Source organism: Vanellus vanellus, assembly GCF_965231255.1.
Source record: "Vanellus vanellus genome assembly, chromosome: 9".
Taxonomy (NCBI): domain Eukaryota; kingdom Metazoa; phylum Chordata; class Aves; order Charadriiformes; family Charadriidae; genus Vanellus; species Vanellus vanellus.
Window position 1 is genome coordinate 15,369,040 of NC_138914.1, and position 21,357 is coordinate 15,390,396.

At 38.5% G+C, this 21,357-nt stretch overlaps 1 protein-coding gene across 1 annotated transcript; it reads left to right on the plus strand.

Annotated features, from left to right (window-relative positions):
- Window positions 1-1,596: 1,596 nt before the first annotated feature.
- Window positions 1,597-18,150, plus strand: ASB14 (ankyrin repeat and SOCS box containing 14). The gene is made up of 10 exons (XM_082487506.1): window positions 1,597-1,637; window positions 2,816-3,029; window positions 3,552-3,607; window positions 4,986-5,117; window positions 5,214-5,372; window positions 7,229-7,474; window positions 9,409-9,580; window positions 12,763-13,306; window positions 14,168-14,321; window positions 15,122-18,150. Exons 2-10 carry the CDS (start codon window positions 2,902-2,904, stop codon window positions 15,313-15,315), a joined length of 1,785 nt encoding a protein of 594 aa, XP_082343632.1. The 5' UTR covers window positions 1,597-1,637; window positions 2,816-2,901; the 3' UTR covers window positions 15,316-18,150.
- The last annotated feature ends 3,207 nt before the right edge of the window (window positions 18,151-21,357 follow it).

Consider the following 21,357-nt stretch of genomic DNA (forward strand, 5'->3'; position numbering starts at 1 on the left):
GTATTAAGAGTGCTGAATCATGTGAATGGAAAGCTAGTAGGTAGTAAGTTTGGGGATTTCAATCTGGATTTATACGTAGCCTATGTTCTGTCATAGCAACACTGAAGACTGCAGTATGAGAAATCATTTAACTACCTATAGTAGGTAATTCTGATGCTTTCCTTCTTCAACAAATTCATCTTTTCAGGATTTAATTCAGATATTCTGATTTTGTAAGGAGTTTTTTCCAATTAGTTTCTGTGATGAATAAATGATAGTCTCCCTTATGATGACCTGCCATAAAATGTTATGTTTCGTTATTGCTCCAGAGAAGCAGTCCAGTTTCAACTCTGCTGATTCTGCACTAAAAAAAAAAAAAAAAATTGAGCAAGCATTCTTCCTAGATCTCCACTAGCAAAGGACTATTTCTGCCTTGCGTTCAGACATAGCCATCATCATTTCTTTGTAAGCATCCTTCCATAAAATACAGTAGTAGTAAATTAAGCACATGAAAGTCTCACTCCACTCTGTTGTTACTATTATAACTAGGCATCTATGTCCTTCATTTCCCTGTTTATTGTGTGTTACACTGGCGTAAGTTTTCAGCATAGGTTTATCTTTCTGAAACTTCTTTTCCCTTTTAAGGCTCTATATGTTTATCTTTTGTTTTCTTTTATATTTATATTAATATGTGAATTGTGATTAAGCAATCAGAAACACAGTAATTTTTTATAGAGTTTTTTATTTTATTTGCTTGTTTATGTTTACTTGTATTGTTTTTAGTTTTTCTTTTTACACTGTTGTACTCTCTTAAGTAAGCTCCTAACAGTATCTTCTGTTTACTCTCTTAGGAAAGCACTAAAGAATTTTCTTTCCATAATGTAATAGTTACTACTTTTAGTTCTCAAATTCTCATTCCAAAAACTTTTAGCAAGAGTATTTTTACAAAGAAACTGGACTTTTAATTCCTCCTTTTGCTGACACCATTTGTCAGGTCAGATTATTAAACATAACTAACCTATATGAAAGAAACATGGAGAAAGTCCCAGAGTATCTTATGATCGGGTATTTATAGAGAGCTATTAATGGACATAGCCTCTACAGAGATCATTTTCAATCCTGAAAATATCACTTTCAACTTAATAATCACCTCTTCAAAGTGTGAGGTCTTCCCTCTTTCAGAAGGTGAGGAAAACCAGTATATTTTTCTCAGTTCATAGGAAAAGCAGTAATCTTCTTACAAAAAAAGAGAAATAATCTAGATTTAAAATGTTTATATGCTCATTGTACTATAAGTATAATTGAATACTAACAGTTACTTGTCTGTATATTTTGTTAATGTATTTCTCTTTTTTGCTACATGTGCGATTACAGAGCAGAGCCTCACAATCACACATTAGGTGGATTGGGTAATAAATTAAATGATGCAGGTTTGCTATGAATTACTGCTCCTCAACTTCAAAATGTTTCTAGAATTATTCCAAACTTTGTAAGTGGCATGTTGACAGCTGCTTTTGTTTTGCTGTGCTCATTCATTTTGCTAATTTATGTATTTGCTTTCAGTTTTACTTATTCATTTTTTTTACTTTGCCCTGTATTTTTGGTTGGTTTTTTTCAGGCCAACTGTCTTGAAAGACAGAAGTGGAAGTTTTGATAAGGTAAAACAGATGAGAGGTTTGAGCCTAACAGAACTCCTGTGATTTTAATCTATATTAGCATGTAGCTGAATATGCAAAAGAACAGTGTGACTGCTTACACATATAACAGTGTACCTCTACACACCTTATACTATTTAATGATTGCCTTGATCACTTATAATTATTTATGATTTCTTCTTAAATTTTAACATCTGGACTTTAACAAATAGCATCAAAAGGATTTATTTATATGCTGCATTGTTTGTAATACAATCTTAAAAGGGTAAAAATATTTTTAATTGAAGCCATTCAATTTGGCAATTTTTTTTTTTTTTAATTAATGCTATTCTTAAGTTTTGGGTTGTGGTTTTGTTTGTTTGCATTTTTGGTTGCTTTTTGGTTTGTTTTGTTTTGGTTTGTTTTTTTTTTACTCCATTGTGGTTACATCAGTGGTTTTTATTTCTGCCTGTATTTGGATATATACTGTTGCGGTATTTTATATATATCCCTTACAAGTATTAGAAAAAAACAGGCATGCATAGGTGAAGAATGCAGAATGGTAAGTTTATCTGTTCTAAATGGCTGCAGATTACGTACATAACGTGGTAAAGTTGGTCTTTTTTCAAGCATGGAGTTTGTTGTTCTTGTGGTTGTAAGGCTGATGCACATAATAGCACAAATCTACAATACTTTCCTGACTACAAGATATGGCCCTAACAGTATCTTTGTTGAAACAATTTGAACAAAAGCTATTATAAAAAATTCATGTCCTTCACTTGCCCTTCACTTCCAGGCCCTCTGTGAACAAACTGAAAAAACATCCCAAGTCTTACTGAATATCTGTTTTCCTGCTAAGGGAACATTGGAGCACAATTGTGATGATATTTGAGTGTCTAAAAGACTTAACAGGGAACAACTATTTACTTGAAAGCTAAGTTTTGCTAATTTTTGTTGCTTTCTAATAAGCAATGTCAGAACAAGTAGCTATTCTGTATGTTCAGTCTGCGGAACAGAGATAAAAGCTAGCACGTGCTAGTGGAATAGAAAACCTTTACTCTGTTCTAAATACTCTTTGCAGTGCAAACTTAAATACTTGGAAGAAGGCTGGAGCTTGAGATGGAGAGGTTCCGATTCATTTATTTTAAACTGTTTCATTTCTCTTGAAACTTAAACAGTGATTGCTATTTCTATTACTCCAGATTTAACCTGAAGATTTAATATCTACTTCCAATTAAAAAGCAGTGTTTCCCTACAAAAAAAGTGATCCAAGTTGTGGTGATTTGGCATGTATAATTCTACATATATGTTTGATGATGATTCTGATGACGAAATCCCTACACAACAAGCTATTCAGGAAAGCTTACAAGATAGCCATAAAATTGAAACAAGTGGCCGTGCAACAGAGGATGAAAGGTAGTTAGTTATTACTTCTATATTGGGGGTTTTCCTGGCATTCTTATAAGCATGTTGTAACCTTATTTTCCTTTGTCACTCTGTATGTTGTATTGTTCTGACCTTGTCTCATGGTTATTGGAAACCACCTGTAGCTCCTTGTTCTGAGTTCTCCCTGAAAAAGTATACCTATTTTCTCGAAAATATGAAATGTATGAAACTTTCAGGTGATGTTTTACATCAGTATCTAAATGAGTACAAGGCTTTATGAACAAGATAAGTATCTGATGTAAAAATGTATGGGGGCTTTCCCTCATTTTAGTATTTAATTGTTGGGCTTTATGTGAAAAATCCAATATTTATAGTGGCAGGGGAAGACCAACAAAAAGAAGTGTTTTATTGTGTTAAATTCTCACAAAAGCTATGTAACTTACAGAAATCTGACATGTAGGCTAGGCTTGAGAATTTAAATTAAGGTATAATTATATCCCGAACTTCATATTAACTTTTACTTCTCATTTTATTTTTGTTCTGTTTATGCAGTTTCCCATATATTGCAAGTGAAGAACATGAAAAGATAATTGCAGCAATTCGGACAGTTAAGTACAAATTCACTGCTCAAAGCCTATACCCCTAGGAATCACTTGGATATTGCATTGTTAAGCAGTGCCTACATTTTAGGTGTTTGATTACCTGATTTAAATGCAGTTTTTCTTTATGTAGTCTTGGGAGGAGTAAGGCAACTAAAAATGGGACACCCAAAAGCTAACTTATTGGATAGGAACATGGTAGTAGGGTGAGTTCAAATGTCACTCCTCTCATATTCCATTGCTTCATCTCCGGGAATTAGGGGACAATGCCAGGCTTTTCTTGTAAAATAAACAGGATGGCAAGGCCCTCAGTCAATTAATACTTCCTAAAAGCATTTCACTTTGTAAGATACCCAGATGAAAATCCCTTCTCTACCTGAAGAGTGTTCCAGAATTGTTCCTTAACTGCCAAAATTGAGTGTATTTCTATATGAGATGCTCTTAGTCTGCTCTTCTGAAACTTCTACTGCTTGTGGTATAATCAATTTATATACTGGGTTACGGAGATAAATAAACAACAAGCGTAAGTAGTATCATTGTTGGGACAGTTGTCTGGCAGTGGGAAACTTTCAGTCCAGTCTTTATACGTGTCATAGTAAGTAGTTATAGAGATATTTATTGGAGTAGGAATCAAGAAACCAAGCCTTTTCTGGAAAAGCAAATGCTATGTATGTTCCATATACTATGAAGAATGTGCCTAAACTTGTTACACTTGCTTTCTGGCCTTATGAATTAATGATTTTTCCATATGTAGGAGAACTTCAGCAGCAGGGATTGAGAGTGGTTTGTTCCCTCACCCTGTAGTTGTAGGTAACAGAAGGACAGAATGCCTTCTCCCAGGAATGACAGGATAAAAAACATGAGCAGAAACCAGACTTCTACTTAACACAGGCTTTCCAGCCAAGAAAGTTTTGCTGTTTCTTGATGAGATATAAAACTGAAAACATAAACATCTGTGTTGATTAAAGTTCCAGTAAGATTGTTAGTAAAAGCGGGAATAATGAGATAGGTCTCATCCTGTTAAATCCGCTTCATTTTACTTTTGCCAACCTAAATATTTTTCCTACAGTTTCGCTAGAACACCTGTTCATTTATACCTTAGATTTCCATGCACTATTGCTCATAAGAGAGGATTATATTTGAAATATTTTAGTCATATTCATTATAAGTAAGTTTTTTCAATGTATAATTCAAAATGCTTTGTGAATCAATGTCAATCATTGATTGTTCCAGTCATGTAAACCACCCTCTGAGAAAAAATTACTTTGACAAAGCAAGTTGTTTATTCTAGATACACTGATGGGATAAATGGCACTCAGTATATTAGTTGTCTGAATTTTGTTTTATGATGAGTAATGGGATATGAGTGTGTCTTAAAATATCACAGGCCAAGAAGAGCCTTTGATGAAGTTGGTGAGGCACAGTTCTGCTTTTGAAGAAGCAGATCAGCAAGGCTGGCTTCCTGTGCATGAAGCTGCAGCACAGCTAAATAAGAACATCCTTGAAATAACTTTGAAAGGTATGGAGTCCTTGTGGTTTTCCACCAAAAAGTTTTACGAAGTCAGGTTTGATGAATGATCCAGCTTCAAATGTATTCTGCTTTTCTGTATTTCAGCCTCCCGTGCCATTACATGGGAACAGACCACTCTAAAAGGGGAAACACCTCTCTTGGTGGCAGTAAGAAGTTGCTTTGTAGACAATGTCCGCTTTCTCCTGCTCAATGGCTGCAATCCCAATGTTAAGAATGAAGAAGGAGATTCTCCTTTAGTTATAGGTGAATACTTTATTTAGGGGTGGAGAGGCAAGGGAATGAAGTGAGGTTAATTACACATTTAAAGCTTCAATTTGACAGATGTGACTTCAAATCAATATCTAAAATATTTTGCTATAAGGAGCAAAAAATATTAATCTCAGTATTGAATGTGTTTGTCCCTGTTTGTTTCCTGAGACAATATCAAAGCTTTAAATGAGCTGACAGTCCCAAGTTAGGGACTGTCACAACAAAGTTCTTAGCATTATTTATTAATTAAAGTATTATCCTTGTTGGTCTACTGATGCCTCCCATTTTCCATCCCTCACTTGCAAAGAGTTTGAGGTTCAGGTTGAACACACATCTTTTTCCTTAAAGAATCAAAAAGATTTCGCCATGAAGTACCAGAGCGTCTTCCTCTGCTTTGCTTGGCATCATTTATGCAGTGGTGCCAGATAACCAGGTCCTCCTGCTTCTTCATGCTTATTAGTGTTCTTCATGTCTGTAGGCATAAAACATTCATATTCTCTTTCATTGCATCAGCTCCTCTTTCTCCAAAAACCATGGTAATTGGTTTTGATTTTCAAAAATTATAGCAAAGCAGCCTGATTTATCTGCATTATGTAGAGCATAAAACAGTGTTAGTCCCCCTTCAGAGGTTGTTAGAATTAATCCAAGTATGACAAGTGAAGAAGCTAGCCAGGCCTAAATTCTTGGTTCACTTCTCTTTGATTTTTTTTGATTGAAGAAGAAGGTCCCATACCTAGTATCACTCTTAGTGTGAATGCCGTTTTCATTTGATCATGCACAAGAACTTTACTTGATTTATAAAGAACTAGTCCTAATATTTTGCCAAGATGTTTTTCAAAAATGTACTATGTTGATTTCATTTGCTTCCCCCAATTTGGGCTATGATGCTGTTATTCTTACTGAGTCCTAGACAAAAAAAGCAAAGCGTGTTCTCCTTATCTCTGAGTTTTAAAGGAGCACTGTAACTTTCTTGGACCGACCTGTAAGTTTTTCCATATTGGAAATATTTTTTCAAAACTATCATTAAAGGAAGAAGAAAAAGTCTACCTAACTGTAGGACCATCCTTTTGAAATGACTAAAGCTTCTAGTCAGGGCCACCTGCTTAGAAAAGATGCAGATAATTCCCAGGTACTTTTGAAGTGTACTATATTAAAATGTACCATCCCCCATGAAAGGGATGTATGGGATTTATCTAAAGCAGACATATAGGTTACAGATAATTGGACATCACAAGTTATAGCACACTGTCAATGGTGTTTCGAGCAGCTGTGGCACATGAAGCTTCTCTGCCTAATCTGTCTCGGTGAAGGGACACCCTGCACAGCCTGGAAGATCAAAGAGAGAAGGAGGGAAAGGTGTTGCCTGTTCATTCCATTCACTGGAGCCAATGCAAATTACCTTTTTAAGATCCTTCCTGACTTAACAGATCAGGCTTATTAAGCTAAGAAGGCATATGACACAGTCATTTTAAACTTTGTTTCATATTATGGTAACTGCTTATGAAGATTAAATAGAGGTCTCTGAGCAGGCCAACTCCTGACCACACCAACTCCCTGTACATGATCTCCATCTAGTGGCAGGGAAAGTTGCATTCTGTTGCATTACCAAATACAATTAGACAGAGAAAAAAGAGATTACCATAAAATTATGCATTTGTATAGTTAATGTTATCCTGGAAACAAAGAACAGACTTGTTGATAAGTTAAACCTTTCAGTGTAGTGTGACATAGTGTATAAATAGCACTGCCAGGAACAGCTTGAGCTTTCCTGGGCAGCCACATAACAAGCTAGAGGGCCTGGAATAGTGTTGAATAATATTCTGGCTGATACTTCACTTATTGTCTTACAGCAGTTAAACAGGATTCGTATGAGATTGCCTCCTTGTTGTTAACTTCTGGTGCAAAAGTGAATTTGCAGTGTGTCCACAAGAGGACTGCTTTACATGAGGCAGCCAGACTAGGCAGGAAGGATCTGGTGAAGCTTCTCCTTCGTTCTGGAGCAGATCCTGACCCTCGCAGTGGTTATGGGCTCACACCTCTAGCACTGGCTGCACAGGTTGGACATACAGAAATTATGGAGCTCTTATTGCAAAAAGGTGAGACTTTATTATATAGGATGTTATAGAAAGTGAAGGCTTGGTGGGGGTGGGGGTGGGGGAGGTGGTGTCTGTCTCGCCAGTGTTATAAATATCTGATGGGATGGTGTAAAGGAGATACAGCCAGATTCTTCTCAGTGGTGCCCAATAACAGGACAAGAAGCAATGGGCACCAGCTGAAACCTAGAAAATTCTGCCTGAATATGGGCACAAGTTAGAACACAGGAAGTTCCGTTCAAATACACAGAAACACTTCTTTACGGTGAGGGTGACAGAGCACTGGAACAGGCTGCCCAGGGAGGTTGTGGAGTCCCCTTCTCTGGAGATTTTCAAGACCCGCCTGGATGCAGTCCTGAGTAATGTGCTCTGGGCAATCCTGCTTTAGCAGGGGAGTTGGACTAGATGATCTCTAGAGGTCCCTTCCAACTCTGATAATTCTGTGATTCTGTGATTCTGAACGTAAGAAAACTTTTTTTCTGTACGGTGGTTGAACATTGAAACAGGTCACTCGGAGAAGTTGTGGAGTCTTCATCCTGGGAGATACTAAAAACCTGACTGGATGGTGTCCTGGGAAACCTGCTGTAGCTGACCCTGCTTGAGCTCAGGGTTGGACTGGATGACCTCCAGAGGTCCTTTCCAACCTCGGCTATTCTGTGGTTCTGGTTTACAACTCAGTCGATTGATTTAGTAATGTGTAGGTTCAGTGGTGGTGTTCTTCAAGGGAGTAGAAATTGTAAGCCATGTGTTAGTACTGAAATGTGTAAAGCCCAAATGGGATAAAGTGAATCCTCTTTCCAGTGGAGAAAATTATTCCTAAATGCAGAGGTAAAAAATTCGTCTTAGCTTGGTAGTAGGTAAGAATTTGCATTACTGAAGTGAAAGGAAATGAACTGTTACCATGTTACTGAGTATACAGCCTGGAGGGTTAATGCATCCAAACATATACAAAGTATATTTTTAGAGATTACTTGTAGCAAACTGTATAGCAGCATCAGTGAATGCTTTGCAAAACTGCAAGCAAAGCTGACACGTTGCAGGAGGTATTTTGTTTTTATTTTTAGATGTTGTCTTAATTTATTTGAAGAATTTGACTCCCAAATCTCATGAGTTGAGGTTCATCTAAAGAATTCCTAGTATCTAAATTTCATGTTGTAAGAGTGAGAGAGTGTGAGTGTATGTGTAGACACACATGCATGCACAAATATATATTCTCTCTAAAGTAGTTAGCCTATTCATACACATTTTTATTAGTCTTTTGAAAGTTCTGTGATTGGATTAAAACTAGTTATTTTAAGATACACCTTCAGAAATAGCAGCAGAAGTAATTTTCCTTACTAAAGAAAATTAAATGCTATCTGCCCCAAGAGGATTGTTGTGATGTAGTTAAGTAAAGGCCTGATAAAGACTACATTTTAATAATATTAAAATAATGTATCGATATTTTAGTGAGTAGATGTAATTGTTTTTCAATGCAATATTGTTTTCCCATGTAGACAGGTCACCTTAGGGAAGGCCTGACAAGACATTTATGGTGGGGGATTTTATATGATGGCTCAGCAGCACTAGAACTGGATTGTATGAACTGCTTTGATACTGGGTTCTCGCATATTTGCAGTTATATCTGACTGGGCTTTGTAAAGTAGAAGAACTGAAATGCATTGTACGTAAGCCAAAAAACAATTGTTTGTATGAACAAGAACCAAACCCCTTGCTTGCCCAGTTCTAGCATCAAGTCTTGCTGTGTAATAGTGTTCAAAGCAATTCAGATGTTCTTGTTCCCAGGATCAAGGATCCAACAGGAAGGTTTATGCCTATAGTGGTTTTATTTGGTGCAGAATATTATCAACAATACCACGTCACTGGAGGGCTGGAGATATAATTACTGCTGGATATTTACAGTGACTACTGTGAAAATCCTTGATGCTTCTTTCCAGGTGCAGATGTTCTTTCACAGGCACTGGATTGTGCTTCTGTATTATTTGAAGCAGCAGGAGGAGGAAATCCAGATTCTCTGAGTCTTTTACTAGAATATGGGGCTGATGCCAATGTACCAAAGCACTCGGGTCATTTGCCAATCCACAGAGCTGCATATAGAGGACACTTTCTGTGAGTTAATATGCTTAAAAAACAAGTAACGATGACACCAGAAATATTAATTTTGCTAATTCTACCTTATTCAAAGCAGGCGACTGATCTGTAGTTTTATAGATGGAATTCTTTTTGACTGTGTAAATGTGAGTTTTCTGTGTCTGAATGTAAAAGACCAGTCAGGTTAAAATCTTCATCATTTTAGGATGAACATACTAATTCCTATAGCATTTCCCCACTTGTCACAAGTAGTAACTGTCCAGTCTGATGCTGAGGTTCTTGGGACGTCCTCACTCTCTTTGTATATGGCTCATCTCCACCCCATCACGGGAAGGTAAACTTACTAAATAATTAAATAGACTTAGGAGATAAGAGTTATCCCTATTTTAAAGATAGGAAGGTCACTGGAAGATATTTATGCTAAATTTATGCTAGTGATCACAAAATGGTAGAATTTTCAATTCTTGGTGAAGCAAGGCGGGGAGCCAGCAGAACTGCTGCCTTGGACTTCTGAAGGGCAGACTTTAGCCTGTTTAGGAGCATGGTCGAGAGTGTCCCTTGGGAGGCAGTTTTGAAGGGCAAAGGTGCCCAGGAAGGTTGGGCATACTTCAAGCAGGTACTCTTAGAAGCACAGGAGAAGGCCATCCCCATGTCCTGAAAAACAAGCTGACAAGGAAGAAGACCAGCCTGGCTAAAAAGAGAGCTTTGGCTAGACCTCAGGAACAAAAGGAAAGCTTACATTCTCTGGAAAAGGGGGTTGGCAACTTATGAGGATTACCAAGATATAACGAAGCTATGCAGGGGGAAAATGAGAAGGGCCAAAGCTCAATCAGAACTCAGCTTGTCCACTGCAGGTAAAGACAGTAAGAAGAGATTCTTTCAGTATATCAATAGAAAAAGGAAGACTAGGGAAAGTGTAGGCCCACTGATGAATGAGACGGGTGCCCTTGTGGTGGAAGACAGAGAAGGCAGAGTTACTGAATGCCTTCTTTTCTTTGGTCTTCACTGCTAAAGCTGTCCCTCATGAATCCCATGCCCTGGAGGCAAGGGAGAAGGTCTGGAGAGATGAAGATTTTCCCTCAGTTGAGGAGGACCAGGTCAGAGACCACTTGGCCAAGCTGGACATCTAGAAGTCCATGGGCCCTGACAGGATGCACCCGCGAGTGCTGAGAGAGCTGGCGGATGTTATTGCTAGACCACTCTCCATCGTCTTTGAAAGGTCATGGGGAGCAGGAGAGATGCCAGAGGACTGGAGGAAGGCTGACATCACTCCAATCTTCAAAAAAGGCAAGAAGGAGGACCCAGGGAACTACAGGCCAGTTAGTCTCACCTCTGTCCCTGGGAAGGTAATGGAGCAACTCTTTCTGGATGTCATCTCCAAACACGTTGAGGAACAGGAAGTTATTGGAAGTGGTCAACATGGATTTACCAAGGGTAAATCATGCTTGACCAATCTGATAGCTTTCTATGATGTTATAACTGGTTGACTGGATGAGGGGAAAGTTGTGGATGTCATCTACCTTGACTTTAGCAAGGCTTTTGACACTGTCTCCCATAACATCCTCATTAGGAAGCTGAGGAAGTGTGGGCTAGATGAGGTGACAGTGAGGTGGATTGAGAGCTGGCTGTGTGACAGAACTCAGAGGGTTGTAATCAGTGGCACAGAGTCTAGTTGGAGGCCTGTAACCAGCGGTGTCCCCCAGGGGTCAATATTTGGTCCAGTCTTGTTCAATATATTTATTAATGACCTGGATGAGGGGACAGAGTGTATCCTCAGCAAGTTCGCCGATGATACCAAACTGGGAGGGGTGGCTGACACTACAGAGCACCGCACTGCCATCCAGCATGACCTGGACAGGCTGGAGAGGTGGGCAGAGAAGAACCTAATGAGGTTCAACAGGAGCAAGTGCAGGGTCCTGCACCTGGGGAGGAAGAATGCTAGGCACCAGTATAGGTTAGGGGTGGACCTGCTGGGAAGTAGCTCGGAGGAGAAGGATCTGGGGGTCGTGGTAGACAGTAAATTATCCATGACCCAATAATGTGCCCTTGTTGCCAAAAAGGCCGATGGAATCCTGGGCTGCATAGAGAAGAGTGTGGCCAGTAGGTCAAGGGAGGGCATTCTCCTCCTCTACTCTGCACTGGTGAGGCCACAACTGGAATACTGTGTCCAGTTTTGGGCTCCCCAGTTCAAGAGGGACAGGGAACTGCTGGAGCGAGTCCAGCAAAGGGCAACTAAGATGATTAAGGGCTTGGAGCATCTGCCTTATGAGGAAAGGCTGAGAGAGCTGGGACTCTTTAGCCTGGAGAAGAGAAGGCTGAGGGGAGACCTTATTACGGTGTACAAGTATCTCAAGGGTGGGTTGAAGGAGGATGGAGCCAGGCTCTTTTCCTGATTCCCAGTGACAGGACGAGGGGCAACGGGCACAAGTTAGAACACAGGAAGTTCCGTTCAAATACACGGAAAAACTTCTTTAGGGTGAGGGTGACAGAGCACTGGAACAGGCTGCCCAGGGAGGTTGTGGAGTCCCCTTCTCTGGAGATTTTCAAGACCCACCCGGATGCAGTCCTGAGTAATGTGCTCTGGGCAACCCTGCTTTAGCAGGGGAGTTGGACTAGATGATCTCTAGAGGTCCCTTCCAACTCTGAAAATTCCGTGATTCCGTGAAATCACAATCAATAAGTGAGAAACAATTCTTCAATACTAGGAATGTTGCATTGTGGTTAAGAATCTGAGAATTCTTAGTTCTTATATATAAAATATTAACATATTAACTAATTATATTTAAACTTAAATGTATTTATGTATTAAATTATATATTAGATCTATTCATGTTATAATATATTGTATTATCTTAATTCCCTAATTCCTACAGGTTAAGCAATAACACTGTGCTCTTGACATTCAGGAAAAAATTCTGTTGAGAAGGAATGACTATTCCTCTAGTAAGGAATGGGGTTGTTAATGAATAACAGTATAACAGAATAATTTTTTATGTGTGTTAGGTGTAAAGTCAGTATCTGTTGCTGGCAAACAATTGTTAGCAATTAAAGTTGATGCAGAGGTAGAGCATGCCATGGTACTAATTTGGTATACAGTCATGATGAATTCTGAAGCCCAGCAACACAGAGAAATTCAAAGTTTGAGCTAGGTGAACTGGTATGTTTAAGATTCTGAGATTCTTCTTTTTTTAATGTTTCAGAGCCCTAAAAAGTTTAGTTCCAGTTACTAATTTTGATGCCATTAAAGAAAGTGGGATAAGTCCAGTTCACTCAGCAGCAGCAGGAGCACATCCTCAGTGCCTTGAGTTCCTCCTCAAATCTGGGTTTGATGCCAATTTCATGCTGGATCAAAGAGTTCGCAAAGGTTATGATGACCACCGGAAATCAGCACTGTACTTTGCTGTTTCCAATGGGGATATCTGTTCAACACAGTTGCTGTTGAATGCTGGAGCCCTGCCAAACCAAGATCCCATTAACTGTCTCCAAATAGCCTTGAGATTGGGCAACTATGAGTTAATGAATCTACTGCTCCGACATGGGGCTAATGTCAATTACTTCTGCAGAGTGAATACAACACATTTTCCATCAGCTCTACAGTATGCTCTGAAAGATGAAGTCATGTTAAGAATGCTGATGAACTATGGGTATGATGTGCACCGCTGCTTTGATTGCCCTCGGGGAAAGAGTTCACATTCCCAGTATGTGACCGATGGATGGACTTCTACTGTTATTAAAGATACAATGGTAAGTATATCAGATGGCTTCGTGGGATGTTTTACTGCCAGTATCCTTTCTAAAACTAAATGAAAATGTACTTAGTGCAGTGTCAAAAAAGGCAGGTTTTGAAACTGTAAGACAGTTTACACATAAAGATAGGAATAGGGAAGGCTTTAAAATTAAATTGATGTTGCCATGAGGGCTGGTTCATGACAGCAAATTATAAAAAATATTTTTCAATTGTGAAAATATAGCTAATGATGTGCTAATGATCACTACAGAATTGGCTCTCCAGGGCAGTCTTATCCATGCCGTGAAAGCAGGGACTTGCAGGCCGGCTGGCTAGGTTGTCTTGTATCATAACACCAATACTGGAAGGCTGTTGTAAGGACCCCTGGAGCTGGTGTGATGAGCACTGAGCAAACATTAATAAACCTGGACTGACCTAAAGAGGTTCCTAGAGATACCCATCAGCGCCATTGTTTTGCAGTTTGCAAAGTCCATGGGAACGTAACAGACCCTTCTTTAACCTGAAGATAAGGGGGTGTGGCATGCACTGGACTGGTCCCTCTGTTCAGCATGCTGGGACACAAAGCTAAATTCCACGTAGGGAGTGGCAGCACTTCTTTTTAAGTACTTAGTTACCAAGTATACAGCTACTTAAGTTCATTTTTGGATCTAGTACAAAATAACTATCTCACAGATTTTCAGATTCTACTAGTGAGGTTTAATACAAGCTGTGACAACCCTTGAAGTTCCCCTGATTAACAGAACACTCATTCTTCCTGGAATTCTGCTGAAGTTACTTAATTGCTCTTGTCCTGCAGAGGTGGAAGTCATTTATAGGAGTATTGAATGTTATCCTATTAAACATTTTGTTTCCGTCAGTTCTGTGAAGTGATAACCTTGTCATGGTTGAAGCATCTCTCTGGGAAAGTGGTGCGAGTAATGTTGGATTATGTCGATCACATTAATATCTGCTGGAAGCTAGAAGCAGTTCTCAAAGAACAGGAACTCTGGCCAGACATCAACTCGATTTTAAGTAAGCATCTGATATTTACATTTGAAATGACAAGCAAGCTGTTTGGGCACTGGGGCCTTTTTTCATAGTGGTATTTTAGTTTTCATTTCCTTTACCTCAGACTGGTGCTTTTCTTGACCCTTGTTAGGCCAAAAGTTATGTGTTGACAGTAAGAGACATCTTAAAAATCAGTCTAAGTAGGATTTAAACTAAGTTTCTCTCAGAACTCTGCTAGACAGTAACTGCACAATTTATGTAGAGCACTTGGGAATGTCAGTTACAATGTAGACAACACAATCCTCTTCAAGGGAAGAAAAGCTTTTCCCCCGCCTCAAGTTGATAGAACAAATCTAATAAATCATTATTGTTCACTGAGTGAGTGATTTAATTCTAGTCTAGATTAATTCTATGTCCTTTTTGCTTGTACATAGATTAAGAAGTAGTGACTCAAATTCTACTTTTTGTAGCTTCTTCGGGTTGACAAAAAACTGGCAGCAGTTATTAGGTACATTCCCCAAACTTTACTACTAAAACTACCATTAACTTATATTTAGCCAATTTGACAGAAACAAAATCTGTCAATTTAGCTGCAAATGATCACAAATGTAACAGAGATGCACAGGCTGAGATAAAAAGGCTACATCCTGACAGGTCTGGTTGTCCAGGGACAGCCACATTCATTTTTTTCTGTCTATTCACAGAATCAATATGCAGCAAAATTGGGAACAAAGCTTTTGAAAGGTAGCAGAGTATTGAATAAATAAATTGAACAAAATTTAATAAATAGCTTATTAACATCAATCTCACCTTCTCATTTCTAGCAAATCCTCGCTCCCTGAAGCACCTTTGTCGCCTGAAAATACGGGAATGCATGGGCCGGTTGCGTCTCCGCTGTCCTGTCTTCATGACCTTCCTCCCACTGCCAAATTGCTTGAAAGACTATATACTATACAAGGAATATGATCTTTATGGACAGGAAAACTTCACAGGAACATACAACCTCAACTGTACATAACCATTAGTTCTATGTTTTAAAGGGAACATTGACATGGATAAGATTGTCTTACGCAGCAGCTTTTTTCTTTTGGGATTTTCTCTCCTCTGTATATTAAGGAACACCAGCATTCCCCCCCCTCACCCCCTGAAGAAAATGGGGAGAACCCCAAAATGTAAGTATTGGTGATCCCATTCTACATATCTACTGGAATATAAACTATCTGAAAGTTATGGCAATAGTATTTTAAATGCTTAGTGTGAACAGATCAGGAACTGTAAAACGTAGGGCTGCAAAGCTTGTGTTATTGCTGTGTTAAAGCCTGTCGTACCACATAACCCTATCGGAGGGTTAAACTCGGGGTTTAGTTAAAGGTCAGGGATTTAACTAACACCAGGAAGGGACATAAGGTTTTTTTCCTCTTATACCTCCCTTCTCTTGCCAGGAAGTAGAGTTTTTGTTTGTGAAGTCCTGCATTGAAGTTCTGAAGAGCAGCCTAAATAGATTTATTTTTCTCACGCAATTAAGCAATCCAACATTCTAAGCAGTGAAAAGGGATTAACAGCTATAGAAACCCCTGTTTTTCAGAGCACTTAGTGTGAAATACCGATGTTTCAACAAGGAGGCACTGGTCCTGAAAGACCTGTTAGTTTTGCGTCTCATTCTTAGGTATTTGTATGTCTTATCCATCATGTACTTTGATTGCCCTCTCTAGAACTAGGTTTTCCTTTTACAGTGCTGTCCGAAAGCACACTTGCAATTTTTGGAGATTCTCTTCATATAGTTGGAGCTTAAGCTTTTGCAGCACTGTCTGTCAGTAGTCACAGTTGTCTTAGGAAGTCTTACACAGTACCCAGAGCCCCCCAGCGTGCCTGTTCTTTCTAAAAATACTGCAGATGTAAGTCCACATTTTAGAAAAAAAAAAAAAGCAGCTCTTTAACACACTTGGCATTAGTAGTATTTATTCCTTCATTATCAATTAAGCATAGATTTTTTTTCTAGTTATACATGCATCTTTATCACAGGAGTTACATAATTCAAAAGTCTGCTTTACCCCAGAAAAATCTACAAACCTTATAAAATACAAATTTAACCATAATGTAGTTATGACGCATTTTTTTACATGGTGTTTATCATAAAATAAACTAATGAGGCCCGTGAAGGTACATATCAGTACCCATGATAATGGTTGTGCTGGTATGTGAATTCTGATCATTACCATAACCACAGCTCTGCAAAGTGCTACACATTGTCATGTGGCTACAACGCGGGGCACTAAACAGCCAGCTACCATGGTACGCATTTTCTTCTTCTAATGGTCAGTCTTTGATTGTTGCAAAAATAAGTTGTCACCATTCCCAAGTACAGTAACTTCCTCTGAGGTTATCTGGCTAATATGATTAAAATTAAGGGAATTGCAATACACTTTGACAACAGAGGGATATAACTGCATGTTAAATCTTCGTTTAATGGAAAGCAATGCATCTTGTCACCAATAATGTTACTTCCTGGAAGTCAGTATTATGAAAAACGGAGATTTTTGCATCAGTACAAATCCCACCCAGAAAGTTACTATAGTTAAGCTTTTATTTAATCTACAAAATGCTGACTGAAGCCCTGGCATAGTATGTTTACTATTCATGTTTCCAAGATTAAGACACAACAATCAAAGTTGAAGTATGCCATTGGAGGTTTTTAATACAGCTACTGAGGAAAAATGTGCAAGTCAGTCTCAAACGTTGCAAAAATCACTTACACTTCACTAGAACAGGACCAATCCAGAACATCATCATAAGAATTTGACCACTCCACTCCATTATATAAATAACCTGAAAGATTGTACAAAATCCTTGGCTTGCAATATAAGCTTCATTAGGAATACAAGTGCATTCACAATGACACACTGACTTATTCTTGTCATGACAATTTAGATACCACTGTGGCAGGAAAAAATAAATCAACTTACTGCTTTAGTTAAAAAGAAAAGCCTTGGAAACTAATTGACTTGCAAGAAATTTTGTAAAATAGAGCAACAGAAAGAATATAAAATATCAGCTCTTGCTGTTAGGCTAGACTATATCTCTACTAAATTTACTAAGCAGAGGCAGATTTTCTTTCTCTATGTGAATTATTTCTGAAATAACAAGACTATATCGTAACATAGTTTTCTCCATTGACTCCTCCTAAATTCTGTGCAACTAATTAATCAGAATTTACCTTAGACATGTGCACAGTCAAATTTGCATCTTTATATCAATGTACATAAATTCTATCTTCATAAATACCTTCAGCTGATTTTCAGATCTGGGTTTACATCCACATAAAGATGAAATCTGACAGCACTCTAGAGGGGAAATGTTCCTTAACTCTTAAACATTACTTTACTGTTAGATAGTCAATTGTCTTGATACAATTTCAAGTAATAGGCTATCAAATTCAAATTAGTTTACACTATCCACTTGTAACCAGTTATATATGGATAAGTTGTTTATGACTTAACTTGTCCTCTGATTTAAACTTGGAGAAATCTATTAGTGGCCATAGAGGAGTTACTCTATATAGGTATTACTTACAATGCAATCAAATGCATACCCATAAGCACACTTTATGTATTTTGATATTAATGACATTGCCTACATAAAGAATGCATGTAGAGTGAAACAACTGACAGCAAAACTTGCTTGGTCTGCAGTGTGTAAATCTATATAGTGTAGCAAACTTAATATCCCCTTACGTAAGGGAAAAAATGTGGCAGTAACTATGAGGCTGCAATTAGCAACATAAAAAGTTAGTCCTAAACAACACTGCTGATCCAGTACCTATGCAAAGTCACTGTGAAATCATGTACTTGAAAGAATATTTTCAGGAGCGCCTGAAATAATAGTAGATGCGCATGAAGCAAACTACAGCTTCAGCTGAAAGTGCTTGAAAGATCAGTCTGTAAGTAAAAGGCAATAGGAAAAATTAAACAGCAGAAATAAATTACAGGAGAGGAAACCAACCGGTAATTTACTTACAATAATAAAATGTTCAGGGGATGAAATCCTACTGCAGTAGTTCCCAGGAGAACATGAGGTGTTTATATTAGACATACTCTCAAAGAAAATACTAAGGACTCTTAATTTTTTTTTTAATTAAGAAAAATGTTCTCCAATGAAGTAGTTCTAAACCTCATAGAAAAAAAGGTACCAAGGGTTTTTTTAATTCTGGGGAGGAGGGCATGGATAAAACCTCAGCAGCTATTTTTTGCCTTGAGGTAGTTCTAATTAGAGCATCATGTGCTCCTCCCCTTACGCAAAACTCAGGAATTTTCCCCCCCACTGCTAACTCATTGCACCATCCCCTTTTAACTTCCTCACCTCTTCTGACATGACATTTGCTCTTGCAGCTTTCATCACTCTCCCAGATGCTTTTATATCTTTTTGCTCATTTTACACCACTGAAACTCTCCTAAATAAGCAAAACACCAAAGCACCTCATTTCATTCATGCATATCAATCTGTTTTATTTAACCACTCTCTTCAATAATTTCTCCTTTTTTTTAGTGGTTAAGATGAGAATCATCCTACAGAAACACAACACTTCACTCCCATGCTGTCTGTTGTAGAAAACTGCATTTAATGGCATAGATGGAAAGCCTGAAAAGCAAATGGAATGATTCCAATCATGTATTGCTAAATCCGAAAAATCCCACTACAGTACATTTATTAGCCAACTTTATTCTCCCACTTTCTTCCTCATCTTTTCAGATTTGTGTCTAAAAGAGTAATGGTTTCCAGAAGAAAACAGAGTAACTCAAATTTCTGACATTTCTTCAATAAGGCTGATGCAAAACAGGCTGCACGTCAGAAATGCTTTTTGATGAGATGGCTGATCTATTATTACCTGTCTTTCACATGGAGCTAGGGCTACTGCAGCTAAACTGCTTAACACATTAATCAATCCTACTCTTACAAGCTGGGAGACTAGATTCTAGAAACTGGAGACTACTGATTTCATATTCTTCCTGTGCTGTTTCAAAACTACTTCAACTTCAGCATGTACTTGAGAAAAATACAGTAAGACCAAATAACCTTGAGCTATGCTGTCATATTGTTTGGTAGAAAACTGAAATATCAGTAAGTAAAAACAAACAAAAAAGAACAAAGAGAAAGAAACGTGAACTGGAACGATTTGCACAGGACAACTGGCTGCCATGCAACTATCTGTAAGCCTGGATTTAGGCACAAAAAAAAAAAAATATTGGATTTGCTGCCTCTCTATACATTTTTGTTGGCAAGAATAAAACCAGTCTCTTAAGGATGAGAGATGAGAATAGAAGACTATATATGAAATAAAAACTGCCACTCCTTTTTAGAAAAAAACCCTCAGATTTGTGTGGTCCATGTGACAGTGTGCTAGCCAAATTTGGCCACAGGGCAATGCCATTTGGCCTGACTGGGCAACAGCAAAAGCAGATATTTCTGAAAGTGACCAGCTACTCTGAAGATAAAAAATGTACTGGAACAGGAGTTGCTAACTAACTCAGGAGAAGAACCTGGAGGGTCTCTGCTGCTCAGCCTCCCCCGCCCACCTCCTATTTCAAGGCAGGGGTACCATGACCCCCCTCCCGAGGCTGCTCAAGCCCTGCCACAGGCTGTGGCGCCAGAAATGTCTGCTCCAAGAGCTGCTCCAGCTGCTGCTGCAGTAGCAGCCCCAGTGCAGCAGATTGTTAGCCCGGCCCAGGTGCTGCTCCACCTTCTTGCCTGTGCCAGGAGCCACATGCAGTGAAATTCTGCACAGAAGTTTGCATCTCTAGCGTAAGGGGCAGGAGGAGACTGTCATCTTTAGCCAACACAGGGCCACTCCAGTGCATGAGGAGAGTTAAGGATACAGATCCCTCTATGCACCTACAGACATCTAGCAGAGAGGGCCAGAGATTCCTCACTTACTCTATCAGCACTGAGCGACTCCAGCTATGAAGGGCTGGGCCACCAGCAGCAGGGAGATATTCTGAAAATTGCTTCCATTCCTGAACACCAGAAATGCCCTGCAATGAACTGTAAAACACTGTTATATTACAACTTGGAGTATAACTTGGAGTATAAGCATATTCTTCTCTTTCTACATTTCCTGTTATTTTCATGCCACTATTAGAGAGACATCTTCTGTTCCACTGGATTTTAGTATTTATAGTAATTAGTGCAAAAATAAATATTTCTCTTCAAACAAGTTTTCTCTTCTGGATCAAAAGGTGAATGCACATTTAGTACTATACAAAATAAATATTACACAGGGTATGGAACACAGTTCAAATTACAAGCTGTAAACAGACACTGTTTTGAAAAATGCTTTGCAGGATGTAGGATTAGCATAGTGTCTGACTTCAGAGCTAGTAGATTCTGTTTGCAAAATCATTTCCCATAAAAAGATTTAAAGAGCCTCAACTCCTTTTCAGTAAGTGTAGTGTACTGGTGGCAAGGCATTTACATATTCAGAAGATTTTTCAAATAACGGAATTCAAGATGTTCCTGCAACTCTAAGCATGTTTTATAAGAAGTGAAGTCAAAGGCTTACAGCTTGTTATTACATGTACTGGGGAAAAACCAACAACGTGGCACTTGTGCTACAAGAATATATACATTATTCTTATCTTTTGATAAGGAATGCTTTATACGTTCCTCACGCAGCAAAGTGCAACTGTGTCTCATCAGCTCTTATCTAGGTCTGACAGTATTTTTTCTGCTGTTGAAGAGCAGCCTTTCAGCATTATATTCACCAAAACAATCAAGACAGTATCATACAGTGCAATATGAAACAAAAAATAAGATCTGTCTGGAACTATTGCACATCTCACTGATGGTAATCAGGATTTTTCTTTCTAAATCTAAGAACAGTTATGTGCAACAAGTTAGGTAAAGCTTAGTGCTGTCTTATTTGGACATCTACTTTTGTTTCCAGCAAGGTGTTCTCCATACTTGCAGTGTAACGAACAAATTTCAGTGTACTGCTGAAGTCCAATGAGAGTTTAAAAGTTTTGCTTCAAGAGCAGTCAATTGCACAGAGATGTAAGTGGGGAAAAAA

Excerpts from the sequence above, each read along its gene's own strand:
- ASB14 (XM_082487506.1), top strand. The coding sequence starts at position 2,902 with ATGTATAATTCTACATATATGTTTGATGATGATTCTGATGACGAAATC. Across the intron at positions 7,475-9,408 it reads GGAGCTCTTATTGCAAAAAG|GTGCAGATGTTCTTTCACAG; the intron begins GTGAGACTTTAT and ends GCTTCTTTCCAG. Across the intron at positions 14,322-15,121 it reads AGACATCAACTCGATTTTAA|CAAATCCTCGCTCCCTGAAG; the intron begins GTAAGCATCTGA and ends TCTCATTTCTAG.